Source organism: Columba livia, chromosome 14 (genome assembly GCF_036013475.1).
Source record: "Columba livia isolate bColLiv1 breed racing homer chromosome 14, bColLiv1.pat.W.v2, whole genome shotgun sequence".
In the NCBI taxonomy this organism is placed as follows: Eukaryota; Metazoa; Chordata; class Aves; order Columbiformes; family Columbidae; genus Columba; species Columba livia.
The window spans coordinates 15,950,978-15,969,987 of NC_088615.1; the positions used below are offsets into that span (position 1 = coordinate 15,950,978).

General features: G+C 38.4%; 1 protein-coding gene across 15 annotated transcripts; it reads right to left on the reverse strand.

Moving 5' to 3' along the window:
* Window positions 1-238: 238 nt before the first annotated feature.
* Window positions 239-18,610, reverse strand: SPDL1 (spindle apparatus coiled-coil protein 1). 15 transcript variants are annotated; one of them, XR_010466215.1, is made up of 14 exons: window positions 18,225-18,590; window positions 16,740-16,787; window positions 14,925-15,092; window positions 12,676-12,852; window positions 12,165-12,359; window positions 11,707-11,856; window positions 10,963-11,061; window positions 10,043-10,153; window positions 8,316-8,456; window positions 6,565-6,674; window positions 5,710-5,897; window positions 4,419-4,764; window positions 842-1,002; window positions 239-444 (listed from the first exon to the last, which is right to left on the reverse strand). XR_010466215.1 is itself a non-coding variant. In XM_065030130.1 (13 exons), exons 3-13 carry the CDS (start codon window positions 15,081-15,083, stop codon window positions 294-296), a joined length of 1,827 nt encoding a protein of 608 aa, XP_064886202.1. In that variant the 5' UTR covers window positions 15,084-15,092; window positions 16,740-16,787; window positions 18,500-18,610; the 3' UTR covers window positions 239-293. The 15 variants fall into 15 exon arrangements, 14 of the variants coding, with proteins under 14 accessions (XP_064886202.1, XP_064886204.1, XP_005503592.2 ...); XM_065030130.1 differs by lacking the exon at window positions 842-1,002 and having other exon boundaries at window positions 18,500-18,610; XM_065030132.1 differs by lacking the exon at window positions 842-1,002 and having other exon boundaries at window positions 14,925-15,154; window positions 18,500-18,596.
* Between the last annotated feature and the right edge of the window lie 400 nt (window positions 18,611-19,010).

The window sequence follows — 19,010 nt, forward strand, 5'->3', positions numbered from 1 at the left end:
TGTAACATTCTTCCAAGATATGTTTCATAAGGGATTTAAAAGGACAAGTCTTAAAGAGCTTTTATCTTAACTACTGAGTCTTTTACTTAGAAAGCAGATGATTCATTCACAATAGGAAGCTTGAACTACAGCATAAGGAGCCAAATGATCTTGCGTAAGTGTTCTCACAATCATTCTACAAGAAGCGTCATCAGAAGGTTAAGGTTTCTCTCCTAAAAAGACGACAACACACAGCTCATACATTATAATTTCTTAGCTTTTATTCAGTGGATTTTAATTGGTTTATTTAAATTTTACTGCTGAGCACATTCTGTTTCAGAAGTTGGCTTAGAAGATAAATGTATTGCTGTGTATTTTTTCTTTTGAGTTTTCTTCACAGTTCCAACTTCATCTTCTTTCTTGTCTTCTTTTTCTGTAGTTTCAGATCTGGATTCAGCTGTTAACCTATAGGCAAAGCAACCATTCTGAATACATGTTTAGTTAAATAAACAGGGCTAAGGTAAGAGGCTTTAAGCAAAATCAACAAGCCAACTGGCACAGAATACTGACGATATGCAAAGACAGAGCAGGCAGAGTTTAATAATAAGATGAGACTAAAACATTTTTATATCAGCTCACATTGCATCATTTCAAGCATAGCCTTCACCCTGCCTCTCATCTGCTGAAATATCTGCTTAAAAAAGTTACTGAATGTGTTAATTGGTTGGGCTCAGCATTTAAAATGAACAGTGACTGTGCCATGCACAGAAATGGGATCAGGTCCACAGAAGCACAACTCCAAGCAACATAATACAAACACGATTAAGTCAAGCATTTTGCACCAAAAAAGGACTATGCTTACTTGTTATGCACAACTACTGCCTTTATCTTAATGCCTCAAGATGTGAATAGAAGTAGTTGGGAAAAAATTGCCAGGCTCTAAGTTCCATCATCTGTCTACTGGCATGTTTTCATTTGGCTGGGAATGTAAATGGGAATACCATGTTAACTGCCACATGGGTGCTAAAGAAGTTAAAAAGAAGATTTAGGCATTTGAGTACAGTTGTATGCTTTGATTATTTAAGAATTACTTAATAAACAAAAATGCGTTGTTAGAACAAGTTGATGAACAATGGGTATTTACTCAACAAATCACCCACAGCCAACCGCCTACTACACAAAATTATTTCCACAGGGGAAAAAAAAAATAGAAAAATGAAGTTCCAAGTTAAGTAACACTTCACATACCAACATGAATTCTACACTAATTCATCACCCCATCTGTTAAAAGCAGTTCTCTATAGTGACCTCTTGGATCTCTAATGGTCTCAAGAACCTTCAGTGAGAGACCCACAACAATCCACAGCTGCTTTCAGTGATGGTTTTCCAAACAAGAATAGCTGCTACTGTTCTTGTTAGAGATTTATTTGCAATAGAGAGATAGAGCTGAAAATGAGGACTATGAAAAGAGCTGTGACATGATTCCACTGAGCTTTGACTTCATAGACTCCCAACCCCAGATGGAATAGGGGTTCCTTCACCCATTTACAGAAGATCAACCAGTCTCAGAAGGAGCTCTGCTTCCTGAGGACAACTGCCATGAAAAGGCCCTCAGTGGAAATATTAGTTATGCAGATCTCCTGCTGAGCCAAATGGCTGCAGGCATGGCCTACAGCCTACATACCCATATTGAACAAAGTGCAAAGGAGGTAGATTGGGTAAATGCAATCCAACTCAATAATTAGAGCAAATAAGCTCTTAGGCATGCAAGCCCTTCTTTAGATCAAACTAAAGCAAACTACCACAAATCTAAATGCAAAGGAAGTTGAGCAGCAAAGGCTGGAATCTGTTATTTCAGTTTCAGAAGTGAAGAAAAGCATTTCCATACAGAAGTGTATCTTTTTGTTGACCAGTTGTCCTAACAGAAGATATTACTGCCTATAACCTTTGCATTGCATGAATTACACTAGCAATTAACAATGAACACTTCAATATTTAAATCTTTAGTCTCAATGACAGTTCTCAACTCACATACCATTGCCTAATCAGTGCCATCACCTAAGGAAGTATTCCAGTGTTCACTTGCTTTAAACATCTCTAGATGTAATGCACACTGCAGATATGTACATATGCTGTTAGTTGAAGGTTATCTAGCTCTACCTTACTAAAACACATTAACAAGACTCTTCAAAGAAGGAAATTTGTCACCCCTAGAAGTATATACAGATCACTTCTGACCACTTCTTCATTACCCCCTAAGCTAAGGTGACAAAGCTTCTTAAACACAATTTTCCGGAAATAAAGTTTGTAGTCCTGTCACAGTTACTCTGGCTCTTTTCACTGCTACATTTCAAGGAGCAACAATGGTCGAGCTAAACTAATAATTGCACAAAACCTACTCCAGTTACAGAAATAACCCCCAATGACCACAACAGCCTTTTCAGCCAGAGCATCACATTTTACTGAACAGAAGGTAAAATTATCCACCATGCACATGCCATTTATTTTTGTCTCCCCCAAACTCTCCAACTTTAGCTCCACATTCCTGCTCCAGTAGCCAATATTTTTCATGCCCTGGCCTTTAGCTGTAGTCCTGCATAAGGTTTGGCCACATCCACCACAGATCAGTCCAGAGATTTTTTTTAATTTTTTTTTTTTTTTTTTTTAGTGTTTAGAAAGCCAACCTCTCCATCAGATTCTATCATGACTTCCTATTTCATAATAAATCATAACAGATCAGGGTTGAGTAAATCCTCGGTGTTATCTCAACAACATCATTAACTGCAAATTTAGTAGTTCATTAACACGATCAGAAACAAACAGAACTTTCTGCCTGGACTTGCCTTTTACAGATTCATACCACCACAGAAAACAACTTCAAAGCTTATCTGGAGTTTTGTGATGGTGGTGGTGTGTTCATGGTATTTATTTTTTTTTAGATCTACTGGATGTATGTTTTATCCCTTATTTGAACCAACAGCAACGGGTGCACAATTAGAACCCCCCTCTGAACTTTGACAACTTCATCTTGCCATTCCACTTTTCCCACACGCTCTGTTTTCAAACATCAACCCCAAAGTGTTCTGCTCTCCCCACTCCCTCTCTGGTAGGTTTATCCCTTCAGTTCATATAAACTGTTTCCAACAAGTTTCTGTTGGCAGACACTGCATCTTCCTTTCAAAATATATACAAGGAAATAAAGTCAAACTTCCAACACCCATGTTACATGTTTTATGTGTACAGAACATGGTCAAAGCATAACACCATCACTGAATTATCCAATCTTTCCTCTCAACTTTCACCATCCATGTTTAACCTCCCCAACCTTTCCTGCTCAGCAACAGCCCCTCCACATTTTGACATAGCTACTTAAACTGCTAGTTCTGCCATATTCTTTCCAGCCTATTTCAAAAGATTATACTGTTACTTTAAATCTGTTAATTGCATCCACTGCAACCTTGAATAATTGATCTGAGAGTCAAAACATCAATCCAGCTCCTTCTAAATGCCATAGATTTGGGATATGCTGTACAGATTTCCATGTGTCAGACCTCCCTCCAGCTTTGAAGCTGCTGTCTTTCTGCATTCAGTAAACTACTGTTACTAGCAGACAATAGCAAGTTGCAAGATCAAAACATGTAGACTATCAGAGACTTTTTTTTGCGCCCCTCAAACATGTTTTTACTAAGATTATGAATATGAACAGAAAACAAAAACATAAGTTGGGGGACAAAAAGAACACAAAAATCAGCATTCCTTTTATCGAGACAAAAGCTGGAGCTCATTACTGTACTAAGTTACTTTACCATCTGACAAAAAGTAACTCGGATTCTCAGTTTGGGGGAAAAACTTGATCTTATTTCAGCAGTTCTGTTTCTAGCTAATGTGCATCTAGACTGTGGAAGTCAGTTATCAGACAACAGAAATAGTATAATTAATTGCCTATTATCTTGTACAATGGAAGTTTTATTAACCCTATTCAGTTTAAGAATGATTTCATTTAAATAATACACAGGCTTTTAGCTAAATGTGAAAGTTGATGAGGGCTGAAAATAGGTATGAAACTGAAGCATGGTATCTATTGCCTTTGCTGCTTTGATATGTAACACCTTGTGTGGCAGCTTGGATTTTGGTCCGATTTCTGAAGTTAGAGCAAACCAAGTGAACAGTCATGCTATCTGCATGCCTTAAGCATTTTCAAGTAATGGGAAAGTTGTTTCAAAGATTGTTATGGTTTCAAGAGTCTTTCATTAGTCATCATTTTAGTCTTTCTAAGAGCTTCTGAAAGGTTCAACGTAGGCAGTCGGAGCTGAGGAATTACATTGCATGCAAGACTGAGGAAATAGATAAAAAAGTGGATAGCACAGTTCATGCAGCGAAAGAAAAGAGATGCAGGTCTGTGCTGATTGCCTTGACCATAGACAGAAGCTGACACTGACCTGGGGGCCGCTGAAGTCAAGGAATTACTTTCACTTGGCCTACACAAAGTAGAGGCATCATGGTCCTCATCTTTAATTTTAACTCTCTTTTTTTCTCTTTCAGGTTCAACTGCTTTTTGCCTTGCTTGAAGAGCTGTCTCCTTCTGTGGTACTTCAAGAGCATGTGTTTTCAGAGATGCACCACTTCGCTCCACATTCTTCGAAGTCATCTTTGTTTCTTCCTTACTTGGCAACTGAGCGAGAGCAACTTCTTCTACTGAAGCATTTTTAGTGTCCGAGAATTCACCAGTACTGTCCACTGGTATTTTCTCCCTCCTCTTTTTTATTTTAGTATCTTTAAATAATTCTGAAGAAAAAGAATACAGTGTTTGTACGTAAGTGAAGATGGAGGTAACTTTCCTGCCAACATGCTCATAATAAAACAAAGAAAGAACATTTGACATGACTAAAGACCTTGTAATAATTCTTAATAGACAACATACATCCCTTAAAGAATGTCCTTTCATATAATCTGTTATCAGCAAGTAAGTATCCCAAAAGAAGTTAACTTCAAAAAGACAAAATATTTCTCCCCATCCACTCGCCCTCTTTCCCAAGGCTTCTAATTAGACGCTCTGAACTACATCAATATGCTCAATTATTTCATTTCCATTTTGGAGGCTGCTAAGGTAGGCTTCCACGACGAGGATTTTGAACTGAAATCCTTCGCTATGAACAAGTACCAAAACCAACTCACCCATCTGGTTCCCCATTCATCTTCATCCACAGGCTACAACTGTCTTGTTTCTGCACATACCCAGGTATCAGCTGTTTTTCAGGTGGGGCTCTATTCTCACAACTTAATCCATACTATAATAACTTGAGCTACTAAACAGTTTTTCCTCTAAATGCTTCACACTTACTACAAAACTCATATCAGCTGTCTACACTCCAAAAGCTGCTATGTCTCCAAGAGATACTGCTACTATAATGAAAAGCACCTCCTGAGAATTTGTTCCCACCCTACTTCACTATGGTTACCTAGTGATATGCGAACACATCTCAACTTTGTGACTTGTAGTCTTAAGTCTTCTGAAACTGTTAGTACACATACCAAAGTCCTTCAGCAAGGTATGACTTCACTGTTTTCAGTTCAGCAGGTTTTAGACCAGGTTATTATCAAAAAGGCAGCCATTTAAACATTCCTTTATATCTGGAACTAACCCAGTGTCTTCTGTTTAATGTCGTTCAACTTGTGAAGGTTGGGAAGATCAGATATTACTTTTTGATATGGAAAAAAATAACTATTTACCTTCAGGTTCGTATTTCATTTTTAGCTCATCCAGCTTAACTTGCAAGTTCATATTATCACTCTGACAAGCTTGCAAAAGCCTCTCAGCCTTGAAGAGCTTCCTTTCGACTTCCAGAACCCTTTGGCTCTCACACAGAGCTTTCATCCTCTCCACAGACAGTTCATTTCTCAAGGTTTCAACTTCTTTGCTGGGGTGGAAGGAAAAATTATACAGTCACTCAGACCTGGTTGGGTTTTGTTGGGTTGTGTTTGTTCTGTTTTAGTAAAGTGGCAAACAAAGTCAACTAAGCATTCATCAACTTGACATGAAATTTGTATTTATACACTAGTAGTAAATGAGAGAGACCTTTTTCAGTACAATGAAAGTTTTCACTTGACCTAGAGCAGTGACTTTAGTTACCAGAGATATAATGCTTGTTAGAAACAATGCATGTATGTGTTGTGTGGCACACAGCTTAACTGGTTTGAGAAACTTTCCCTAATTTACAAATTCAGTAGTTAACTCAGGGGTTTTTTAGCCTGCATATAAATTAATATAACTTCTTCTATAACTAACAAGACAAGCTTTACACAAAGGTGTTATTCTGACCAACACAAAACTAATTATGTTAATAGTCAGAGCATGTCCCCTGTGCTCTCAATTATCTTGTATCTAGGAGCATTAACAACATTTCTAGAAGAAAGCAACTACAATATAAAATAGTCTTGCTATCTTTTTCAACAATAAAATGACAAAACAACTTTCAGTCCTATAACAAAGATAGAATGGTTCCACAGAATTAGAAAAATGATACAGTGAGCATATTTGCACGTAGACTCAAGGGACTACATACAAAGAGACCATTAAATACATACTTCGAGTTGTCAAGTTTCATTTGCAGTAAATCTGCATAGTAATCATCTTCAGACTGTCCTCCTTTCGAGCTACTACTCGGTCTGGATTCTTTCATATTCTCATATAAAGTCTGATTAAAAAAAAAAGAAGTCAGGTTGCCAAATAGTAACATTTCAGAAGCACATTAACTTAGTCCTTAGGGGATTTTTTCCACACATTCTTCTACAGAAACCTCATCATAAGGGCACTTAAACACACAAGAGCTCAGTTGCTTGTTGCAAGTGCCAGATAGCACAGGAACTGACAGTTCTCTCTCATTCACTGAAAGAAATGGAGGCAAGTACGCAACCGCAGAAGCTTTTCAAATAGCATTGCATAATTTTTATCTTCCTTTGTACCTGAGAATACAGGATATCTAATTAACCCACAGGGAATTTTTTCCAGCCTTTATTTCCAGGCTTCAGCAGCTAGACCCCAAAGGTAAGGAATACAAGCCATGTTAACCCACAGCCAAAATCTCAAAATCAATCCCACCTTTTATATTAGATGGTTGACAGTAAAGATGCCATAAATGCAATAAGTAATGTGTGACATCCTAGGGTGTCTAGGTTTTGGTTATTTTGTTTTTTTCCTGAACAAGCAGTACTGATATTTAATGCTGTCCCACTCATCTCATGAGCTTCTGTCAGTCACTGACTTTCAACAGTTACTTGAACCTATCACTTAATTTCCTGACACTACTTATTTATGGCATAGAGACAAAAATAAATACCAATCAAGCTTATACATGACACAACTGGTAAAGCAATCAGGCAGTCTCAGCTGGTTACTAAAACAGGTTAAGCCTAGCTTTATGCCACTTTGGTTAATGCAGAATGGAGAACACTATCCTGGAAGGCATAATCCTACTGCATAAGCTAGTATACCTCAGTTTACATTCCAAAGCTGTGATAAGAAAGTGCCAATCAAGTCTAGAAGTATGCAAGGAATTAAGAAAGGTTACAGTTTTTTACTCTGTACAAATGCAAACATCAGTAACATTACAATAGCGCATACAGATATCATCATGTATTTCTCACCTTCCAAAATATTGACAGGATGCTACCAAGTTGCATAAGAGCACTGAAGAAATTGCTTTACAACAATGATTAAGCAATTCAGTTTTTCTAGGAAAGAGCATGCTACAACCGCAAAGACAAAAGAAATAAATATCCAAGAAATCCAATATAGGCTTTGTCTTCTTAGGCAAGAGCCTAAGTACACACAGCAAAAGCATGAAAAGGTTATGTCTTCCAAGAGAAACACTAGGTAACACAGCTCAGTGGACTTATCATAAGGGCATTTAAACACACAAGAGCTCAGTTGTTTGTTGCAAGTGCCAAATAGCACAGGAACTGACAGTTCTCTCTCATTCACTGAAAGAAATGGAGGCAAGTAAACAACCCCAGAAGCTTTTCAAATAGCATTGCATAATTGAAGGAATTGAATTTAAACACTGCAGGTAACTATGTAAAATACTAAGATGCTACACACAGGAATCCAGAAAAGATTGTTTCTCCAAACCAGGGGTTGGGCAGTATAGAATTTTCTTCTATTCTGAACTTCAGAGATATATGTGCTCCAGTTGTAAAATAGAACTTGGGTCAATAAAGGTACAAGTAGCCTTTGGATCCCTTTTCAAATCTGAGCATGAACTTCAGATAGTTTTCATAACTACTCTCATGTTTTAGCTTTTGATTATGATTTGTATACTTAATTATGGACCACATACCTTAAATTTTTCTAGCTGCCTCACTTGCCTAAGAAGATCTTCTACCTCACGATTCTTTAGTTCTAACATCGACTGTAAGCGTTCCAACTGCTCAAATTCTGCCTGAGATCCTTTAATCCGTAGCAACGCAGCCATTTGCAGCTGTAAAAAAAGGAAAAAAATGATCCTTAAAACAAATACTGGGTTAAGCGACTGAAAAATCTCCATCTCCTACCCAGAACAGCTAGGGGACTCAAGCCTTGTAATTCTAATTCTGAATATAGAAGCACACAGAATGCTTAAACTCAGTAGTCTCCACAACTACCATCATAGGTTGACACTGAAGATCTTCAGGACAGCTGTAAACTTATCAAACATCAGGACGACTCTGTTCAGTATCTTTCTCTGTATTGATTAAGGAACCTATAGACCTATGTGTCAAGTGCACACATGCAATGTCACATTCAAACTGTAAACACCAAGTCAACTAGAACTAAACTACAATCCAGACTTATTTATCAGAGCTAAAATGCATCTATGAAGAATTCACTCAGGAAAAACACCCTACTTCACCAAGGAGTTAAAAAGCCCTTTTTTCTTTTACAGTTCTGATTCAGAGGTACAGATAATGCTAAGTTTGCTTTGTGTAACATTAAAGCAAGAATTTCAGCTTCTATGTGTTCAGCTGAACACATCTTTACAAGCAAAGGAACACCCTTCGCCATTACAGAAGAAGAAGTTTATCAAAGAGTCCTGCATTTATAGCAGATTTTTATGATGCTGTTAACATCCCAATACAAGGGCCTTGACACATACAGTTAGAAGTGATACAACAGACATTTAAAGAACAGGAAAAACAATATGAAATGCAATAATGGAAAGTCTGAACAGGGTATTAGTAGTAATGGGAGCATTTTTTATTAGTCACGTCAGTATGGACAAAGTAATGCTGTAGGACACCTGGGGAAGTCACAAGGAAAGGATCAACTGAAACAAATTAGACTACAGATTAACAGAAAATGAGAAAAACATTTACCCTCCAGAATCTCTTATGCCAAACACAGGATATCGATGATTCTGTATACAAGCTAGATCAACAGTTCTTGGTGAAAACCTTCAGCATTAGGAATGCTTCTTAAACCACTCAATGAGTATGATGGACCCTCACATTACAAGGAAAAAAACTTCTGAAGATACTGGTCCTATTCAATCATTTTACTCGCTCAAATCTTTAACTCTCAGGGTCAGATTTCAGTAAGAGAATTCCTTTGCTGCACCAGTAGTTTTTCTTGTTCTTTAAGAACTTTGTTTCAATTATTTTCAACCTACTTCTCCATAAAAGCCTGCCATTTTCTTTACATTCATTCCTTCAAACCACAGCCAATACACAAATTAGTGGTTCATGTATTATGACCATCAGATAAGTCAATTGTCAAGATAAACTGAACGCTAGTTTGACTGACAGGAATTGTGTTTTATCTATCTAACAACTATGGCCAAAGTGAGTAAACATATTATCTTCAGCATAACTCAGAGTTCTACAATAAAGGAAAAACACCAGTAGCAACATAAAAATGCTGAAGTGCCATAAAAGTCAAATAGCACAATGGCATATCACTTGCTTTTTGTCCCACTGCCCTCCCTCCAGGCTACTGTATCATATTTTAAAGATCATCAACTACCCTAGGCCTGGGTACTAAAGCATCAATACCCAAGGAAACCCTGGAGTATTACAGTAACAGTCATACCTTCGTTTTTTGCCATTGCTCTCTAGTGAACGCGTGCTGTTTTTGTAGTGACTCATACTTTATTTTCACACTGATCAGCTGTCGCTCCATTTCTGCCCTGCGGTCCTCCACCTACACAACATTGTTAACAATTAGTACTATGAAAATTATGAAAACACTTGTTGTCACTTGGATGAGGAGTTTTACAAGTAGACATTACCTAGCAATTGGTGGTGTTTCTGCAAATGCCACTTTTCTAGCAACAGTACTTAAAAAAACAACAACAAATGACACTACCATCATTACCTCTGAGAAGCTGCAGCAGCTGAAGCCCTAAGAGTAAACTGCAATGCGTTTTTCTACTGTTCTTTTGATATCAAAATGAAATAACATTTCATATGCTTCAGTGCTGCTGTAGAATAGTTTTGTCCATTGGCATCAGAACAAATAGTTTAAGAAAAATATGACCTGTGTACCAATTCAACCCATTCCATGGATGTTATCAGAGAACAAAATAACTTCCTATGCATTTAGCAGCAGTTGAACTCCTATTCAAAAACTAATTCAAAACCCCTCCCAAATGCTCATGCATCTAGCCATTTTCAGCATATTTTTAAGAGACAGCATTTAACAGCATCTTTTAGTATTTCATATATTGCCTTCTGTATTAAAGAAGGCTTAACAGCTGAACAAAACCACTTCGAGCTAAGAGCTACAGACAAAACTGCAATGAACCCCCAGTCCCATCTTCTACCTCAATAGCCAGGTAACTTTAAATGGTTCCATTAAGTTTACTAACTTAGGAGTATCTGAAGAATGGAGATTCATGCTGGCCAGATCAAGTACAAATAGTCTAATATTTTCGATGCAATATAAAAAATACAACCTAAGAAGTATTTCTCTCCTCTGTATGTTCACAGATATCTGTGGCATAACTGTACCTCAGCAAAGAGAGAATTGCCTTTACTTGTAGGGTCTGAAGATTGCTGTAGTGCATGATCCAGCTGAATTTGAAGCTCCCGATTACCTTCACGAGCTTTCTAGATTAAAGAGGACATTAGTCATTTTAGCATCTGATACTGCATATATGAATTTAATCAGATAGTTCTACTTCTTCTTCACTTCCTATGCCTTTAGCACATTATCTTACACTGCAGTACTTCACTGTGCATGCAGTTCTAGTCAGCAAGATACTATTTTCATTCAAGAATAGGCTTAACATTACACTTGCTCTTCAGGACAAGAGCATAACTAAAACCTTTCATGTGAAACTTCAATGTTTATCAATTGGATTAATGGTATTGAGACTTCTTGTGCTGTTTAGTCACAAATCCTCTACTCTCTAGTGCAAAATTTTCCAAGGCATTCAGGAGCAACTTGAAATAAAAATTAGTTATATGAGTGACCTGTGAGAAGGTCCTGTCACAAAGCAGAATACTGCAAGGGATCTGCATACACAGCCTTCCACAAAAGAATGTCAACATAGAGAGTACTTTGCAACAGGAGATACCAAACAACTGCCCGATTACCTTCCTCCCCCACCTCCCCTTCTCTTTTGCCTTCCCTCCTCCAAACTCCTCTCTCAAAACTCCTCCAATTTCAATCAGAAGCAAGCACCACAACTTGAGGAATTTAAGGATTATCTACCCAATATCTCCCACTGTTGAATAAAATTAAGAGAATACCTCTAATGCATTACAGTAAGAAATAACTTCTTTTTCCCTCTCTTCTTTTTCTCCCTGTAGACGCTCCAGCTGATGACGTAAGTTACTGTTGGTGAGTTCTAATTGTTCTTTACTATACCGCAGTTCATTCAGCTGTTCTTCAACACTGACCTAAAAAAAACCCAACACACAAACCCAAACAAGTATGAAATAAAACATTTATGAAACAACTTGAAGAAAAGCAGGCCCAAGTGAATCAAACAGGCTTGTTAGTAATAAATAGCTTTAACAGAATATATCTTGAAGAGGTTGTATTAAAGTCTAGTTATGAAAGGCCTTTTTTTGTACATATTTTCTTAATAATAAGCCAATTGTAAGACAGAAATACACACAAAGCATCTAAAAATAAAACGAGCAAAAGTGCAGAATTTTATCTCCAACTAGCCTGCATCGCTAATTATTAAGTACTAGTCACACACCTTCACGTGCTCTAGTTCAGTGAGCTCTAGCTGCAGATTAAGCATTTCTGAAGACATGGTCTCATGTACACGCTCAGACATCATGTGCAGTTCTTCTGATTTGGCAGCAATTATTTCCTTCTGATGATCCACCTTCTGCCTTAATTGTTTCTCTGACAGCTGGGTTTCCTCCAGTTCTGCTTTCAAGCTCTCCAACTTAAAAACAGTTGACAACTTAATAGCACTATTTTATAACAAATTCTTGAAAAGCACAATAATTTTAATTCTATTCTAATTACCAAAAATGTCTTAGAAATACAACCCAAGCAAACTTTTCAAAATAATGTAATTCACAATGTAACTGCAGCTGTGTGATTAAAAAAACTAAAGCTACATAATAAACTAAATAAAACTAATACACATTAAAACTATTTGTTAGATTTGTTTTGGTAGCAAGTGTGCAATTATGAGTTAAACACATATTCTTTAAAATGCTATGGACAACATTTCAGCTACATATTAGTTGCCAAACCTTGTTTTTAAGGTCCCTGATTTCTTGTCCATAGACTCTGGCAAGCTGTTCTTTCTGTTTATCCAGTTGCATGTTTTGTTGTTGTTTAAGGGATTCACATTCAAATCCCAAGCTCTCCAACATGCGATTCTTTAGTTCAATTTCTCTCTGGAGACTGTATTTCTCTTGTTCAAATTTCTGAAAGAAATAACATACTAATAAATCTAGGTGTAATATTAATAAATCCTTAGTAACCAACGTATTGAATACAGGCTCAGAACCAAGGCACTAAATGCTAAAACTTGAAGCTTGTTCAACTCTTTGTTGAAGTCCCAATTAGGGACTTGTCATATCTATGTTAGAAACAAACAACAAACTGCTCTGAAATTTTATTACTTATTTGGTTGCGTAATATTCTCTCCTTTGTGCAAACAGTATATTTCTTTGCACCTAACATGAAGGGTATGGGCATCTTCTCTGCAAGCGTAACAAAAATATTTAGCAAGAGTCTACATGTCCTTTTTACCACCATGGAACCCAATGATGTTGTAATTGTTACAACGTGTCAAGTCTGCCCCTAGTGCAGAGCAGATGGGTTTCATGTTCGGTAAAGACATCTCAATTACCTACTGTTTTGTAATAAATCACAGCACCCCTCCAGAAGGAAGAACAACTTATCAATCAGCTTCCCTCTATGCCTGATTGTATATGTTTGCTAATTAGAAAGGGCAGCTTCATTTTACTCTTCCATTCAGCTAGCAAGGAAAGGAAAAAAACGAGAGTCTTGGAAGCAGAAAACAAATACCAAAACCAAATCAGTATAAAATACAGGATATTTTTTTAATAAATTAACCCTTAAAGCACAAACCAGCACTTAGAAAAGGAACCTAACAAAACCAAAAGCTGTCAGGTATGAAACTGATGTCTACAGCCCAGACACCAGCTCATCAGGGACAGGCTTAGCTCTCAAATAGAGAGGACAGGAGTTTTAACCCAAAACACAGCACACAGAAAAGGTTTGGGAGTGCACAGCTGGTCAGACCCAGAAAGGCAAAATAATCTAGTATGGTGTGTCTACATTAACTTTTACCAAAGCAAACACAGATTTTTGAGAGGCTCTTGTGCCTACTGCTAAAATTCACACTTAAATTGACAGTAATTGCTTTAGCTCTCAGATTCCAAAGTGAGCCACAGACTCAAAAGCTGAAAAAAATCTGTTGGGTAACCACAGCTCCCACAGAAGATGTTTCTCTGCTGTATGAAAGCACACAGGTCCTGCGTTATTCGTTGATCTGGTTCACAAAAGCTTAGCTCCTAACTTTGCTCCAGCCTGTAACTTTGGATTAGAACGTACAGGAGCAGTTTCACACAGCAGTGGCTGCTGTCCCAGGCTGTCTGCAGAAAAGGAAGACCCTGCCCTGCTGCCTTATCACTTCTGCTTTCCAGTTGCCTCTCTTGCACCAAGCTTAGTAACAGCAAACTGATCCAAAGAAGTTACTGGGGTTCATTCCAAAACACAGGGTGCTACAACTCTCCAGCTGCTAAACCAAAACCTGCAGCAAAACCACCACCATTTTAGCTCTATCACAGGAGAAGGGATGGATGCACAGCCAGAAACAGGCTATAGAAAGAACTGGTAAACCTGAAGAACAGCAGTCTGAAAACAAACAAAATTAAAGCGTTGATAAAAAGTGGAAGAGATTCTCCTGAGTGGAATTTTCTTGTGTAACTACTAAGAAAACTGACTCAATAATACCTCTGTATTTCAGCACTACACTACTTACTTTTCTGAGCTGTAAATAAATCTACTAATAAATTCAGAATCCCTTGGTATTTCAGAACTTCAAAACCTTCACTACAGAAGAATCAATTTCACAGCCTTGCTGCCTGCATTCTTTTTACAGCTTTAAGTGATACAAAGCTTGTAGGAAGAGCACAACATGAATGAACTGCTAAACATACACAAAACACATGCTCTAAAACAAATTACTTCAGCACTTAGTATTTACTCCACATTATAGGTCACTATTCCTACACAGTACTGAACACTTAATGCATAATTAGCTATGAAACTCTATCCCAGTTAGATAAAATTATGTTTAATAATTTAGAGTAGAAATAAAAAGCCTTCTCTACAACCACAAACAGGTTTAGTAAAAATAATTTAGACTCTAAAAGGCATTTAAAACACCTGCAACATTCATAAAACACCTAGAATAAAAAGTTCTTCACAGTTTGGTTTTTTTTTTACTGAAAATTTAAAACATCACCTCCATTTTCTCAGTCAATTCACGACGAGTTTGATCCAACTGATTTTGAACTTCACTTTGGGACTCCAGTAAACACAAGCCATATTGTGCGGCCTTCCTTCGCTCATTCTCTGCTTCCTTCAGTTGCTGTTTAAGACTTAAGATGGTCTCAGCTTCCATGTTTTGTCACTTCAACATTGCAAAATCAAAATTATTTAAAAAGTATGTTGCAGTAAGTTACAGTACTTAACCTGAAATAAGTAATTGGATTTCCTTTCTTAATTGGGATACAAGGATAAATTCCTGCATTAATATAACACACAGACAAAAAAAAGCTCATGAACAAACAGACCTATGAACAGTAAAACAATAGCTATTTCTCCATGAAATCAGGCAACATGTCATTCCTTACTAGGTCTCAAGCAACAGCACGCTGCAGAACAGCTCCTGTGGCCCCAGCCCAGATTGTTAGCACACGAGAACCACAGTTAATCTCATATGTAGCTGTCTTGCCATATGGAAGAGAAGGTTAGGAAATCACCCTCTAAAAACACACTCATGCATCTGGCTAGCAATATTTTCTGTGGTACTATAAACAAAGCCACACTAACTGTAACATGACTTGTGTACACAAATAACACTTAAGATTCATGTGGGCAGCTGTATTAGCAGGGTAGTTTACTCCTAATAACATTATGTGGGATATAGAAACAGACAAAAGTAATTGAAGGAAAGAGTCAAACACAGAAACCCTGTTAAAATATTTGGATTGTTAACACAGAGTTTTTTACTTAAGTGCTTCATGGAGTCTTTCCTGACTGTTTTCTGCTTTAAACTGAAGTCACTGCAGGTGATCTATTTGTTAATAACGAAGTCTTTGTCACATGTTTCAGAAAAATCCATCCATCTCTATTCTTATATCATAAGAGAAGACAAAAGAGGAATTTGGCAAAAAGTTAGTAAAAATAAAACTAAGTAAACAAAATATTTAAAAGAATAAAAATCAAGTCAAACTAATCCTATAAGCTTGTATGACTGCTTGCTCCCAAATCTCCTAAATCAGCATACCGCCAAAAAATCCTATTAAGTCAGAAACCGCTAAGCAACTTAGGCTTCTGAACGACAGACAGAGAGTTCTCTCAGAATATATGCAGTGACAATTACATACAAAAACCAACCAAACAAAAAAAATCTACAGTTGATTTATCAATTTTAATATAACTCCAAGATGCAAGCAATTCTTCATTGAAGACCCTATCCTGTGCTTTTGCTCTTTATATAAACAATTTAATTGTTGCCATTTAGCATATATATTATCCTTATTAATGTTAGCAAGATGCTAGTCTTAATCAAGAGCAAATTTCACAGCTCAGCACAGGAGGGATTATTTTTAAGAGTCATTATTGCAATGTAACATTTTCACTTTTTTTTTTGCTAACTTTTCTTAAAGATTGGTAACCCCACCTTCCAATAATTGAAAAATCAAAATTAACAGGCAAAAATACATCAGGCCAAAACTGTGGTAATTCCTTTCAGACATATAAGACACAAATTAACAAATCCTGGTTTTCATGTCTTTCATCACTAATTGTTATTCAAGGTTAACACACACAAAGAGGCTTTATCCAGCCAGGCTCCAAAACTGCAGTTTTTTGCACCTAACCACAGCAACACTTGAAATACTAGTTTTGCACACTTACGCTAAAACATGCTGCTGAAAGACAGGATATTCACTTCATAAACAGGATTTTCTGATCAAACAACACTACAGAGGCAACATAACAATCTACTTGCTCCTAGCTTCCTAAATTAAATTTGAGTAACATTTTAACTCACCTTCAGTAGTCCTTTTGAGTCTTTCTTGACCTTATTCTCACACTCCACCTTTAAAAGAGAAAAAAGCAACAGTTGTCTAGTGCAGACAACTATAAGCTGCCATTACAGCACAGCCCTTTTCTGAAAAGGCTTAACCCCTGTGGCTTCCTCATGAAAATGCAGATCACATACTAAAACCACAGAGAAATACAAACCTTATTCAAATCGCAGCTGAGGCAGCTGTCAGATAGTTTAGAAACAGCCAGACCAGGCAAAGCAGCCAAAGGATGGATGCTCTGCATTCGCCCTGGGGGGCAAGTAAACAGACTGCACACAGGGTCACCTTCTTCTAGCACACATACGATTTGTAACGGTTGGTTGAGGATTTTAGCTTGCTCCCTCCTACTTCAATCTCTTGTGCATGCTCTCCTCCAGTTTCACATACAAGATCTTCTAGCTCTTAGTAAATTATGTACTGGTTAATATTAAAGAAATATTTTAGACTTTAATTTTGTAGTTAAAACACGTAGGAAAAAGATAAATTGTTTTCCTCCTCACACATCCCTTAACAACTTTCAGGGAAAACAGCAAGTACAGCTTTCAGAGCACAGCCAGCCTCAACATTGTTTGGTCAATTTCAGATGAAATAAATCAGACAAGGCCCAGCAGCTTGTTCATAAACACAGACTGTCATATGGGAAAGTAATTGCTGCAATTTAATATTACACCTGAGCTTTAATAAACTACCCCTTAAACAGTTGCTTAAGATAACATAAATAAGCAGTAAGACCAACATGTAGGAGGCAAAATAATATAAATCAGTCTCCATCTGTTCTACTGAGAGCTACTCACTTTTGGCTTATTATTTTCAAACATTTTACAACAGATTCTAAACTGATGGATCCAGACCTTGGTTATTCAAGCATTTAAGTACTTCTTGATAAACATAACAGGGTAGGAGGCAACCTCCCAGCATGAAAACTTCCTTGTCCCGCTTTATAGAACTTTTGCTATTTAAATGCTGTTCCCAATGGTCAGATGCAACTCTGTAACATTCTGATCTATCCCAAGTACCTGCCTAGTTTTCTGATCACTAACACAATTAGCAAGAGTTTCCCCCCCCTCAAGTCAAGTATCCCAAGTTTCACAATTCACTTCTGTTTCTTAAACAAGTCCATCTCTTCAGCTCCCAAGTCACACGCTCACGCTGAAATTTTCTCGGGGTCATCGCCTTCCACAAAATACATTTGTAGGTGAGTGGAAAGAGAAATCAAATCAGCCCCATCTTTCACTCACTACAAAGTACTCAACAACCCAGCAGCTGGCTCTGATAGCACTTGGCTTGAACAGTGCAGGGCAATATCTATTCTCTACCTGGGGACAGGGCCCTTGGGCATGCCGGGCCGGCCACTCCACAGTTTTCTCCACTCACACACCTGCCCGGCCCTGCAATCGGCTCTGGGAAAGAGACCCGGACCGCTACACACACGACAGGCGGCGACTTACGGGCAGAGATGTTCTCCGCACAGGTACGGGCAAAAAGCACGTAGAGAGCGTGTCCCACCCTTCACAGGGCACAGCTTCTCCGGGGGCCGCAGGAGACCGAAGGAGAAGGCGCAGGCAAAAAGACCATGGCAGGGCAGGACCTGCAGGCCACGCATCGAGGAACACGCAGCGGCACGAAAACGGGGGAGGGAGACAGGACAAGACCGCAGGAAAAGAAACAACAAAGAGAAAACAACAGCCCCACAGAGCAGGGACAGACGGGCACCGCGCGGTACCTCAGTGCCGCCGCTCGCGCAGTTCAAATCAGGTCTCGCGACAGCAGCCGTTACCGCCGCCGCCGCAGCTCTTCTGGGCGGCCCGCGGGGCGGGTCTGCGCATGCGCGGGGCGCGCGGGAGGAGCCCCTGAGGAGAAGTGTCAGGGAAACGGCGTTTGTGCGGCCGCCCGCGATGAGGTCGTGTCCTGCGTGCTGAGGGGAAAGTGGCTCCTTTCAGCCTGGTGTGTGGCATGGAGTCCGTTGATGCCAGCGCGGAAGGATGTTTTCTGTAGAGACTGTGAGAAATTTTGCAAAAAGAGTGAGCTGTGGTTCTCAGGGCAGAGCACTGCAGACTGGAAGTGCCATGAACACGCTTGGCTCTAGAGCCACAGGCAATGCCGTCTTGCTCAGAGAAAGCAGAAAGAGTAAGTGACGGGTGTCAAAGTGCAAAGAGTGCTGTGTGTGATCTGAGAATCCCACCAAGGTGCAATCCACTCATCCCACACAGGGTTTGCTAACAGGAGACACCATG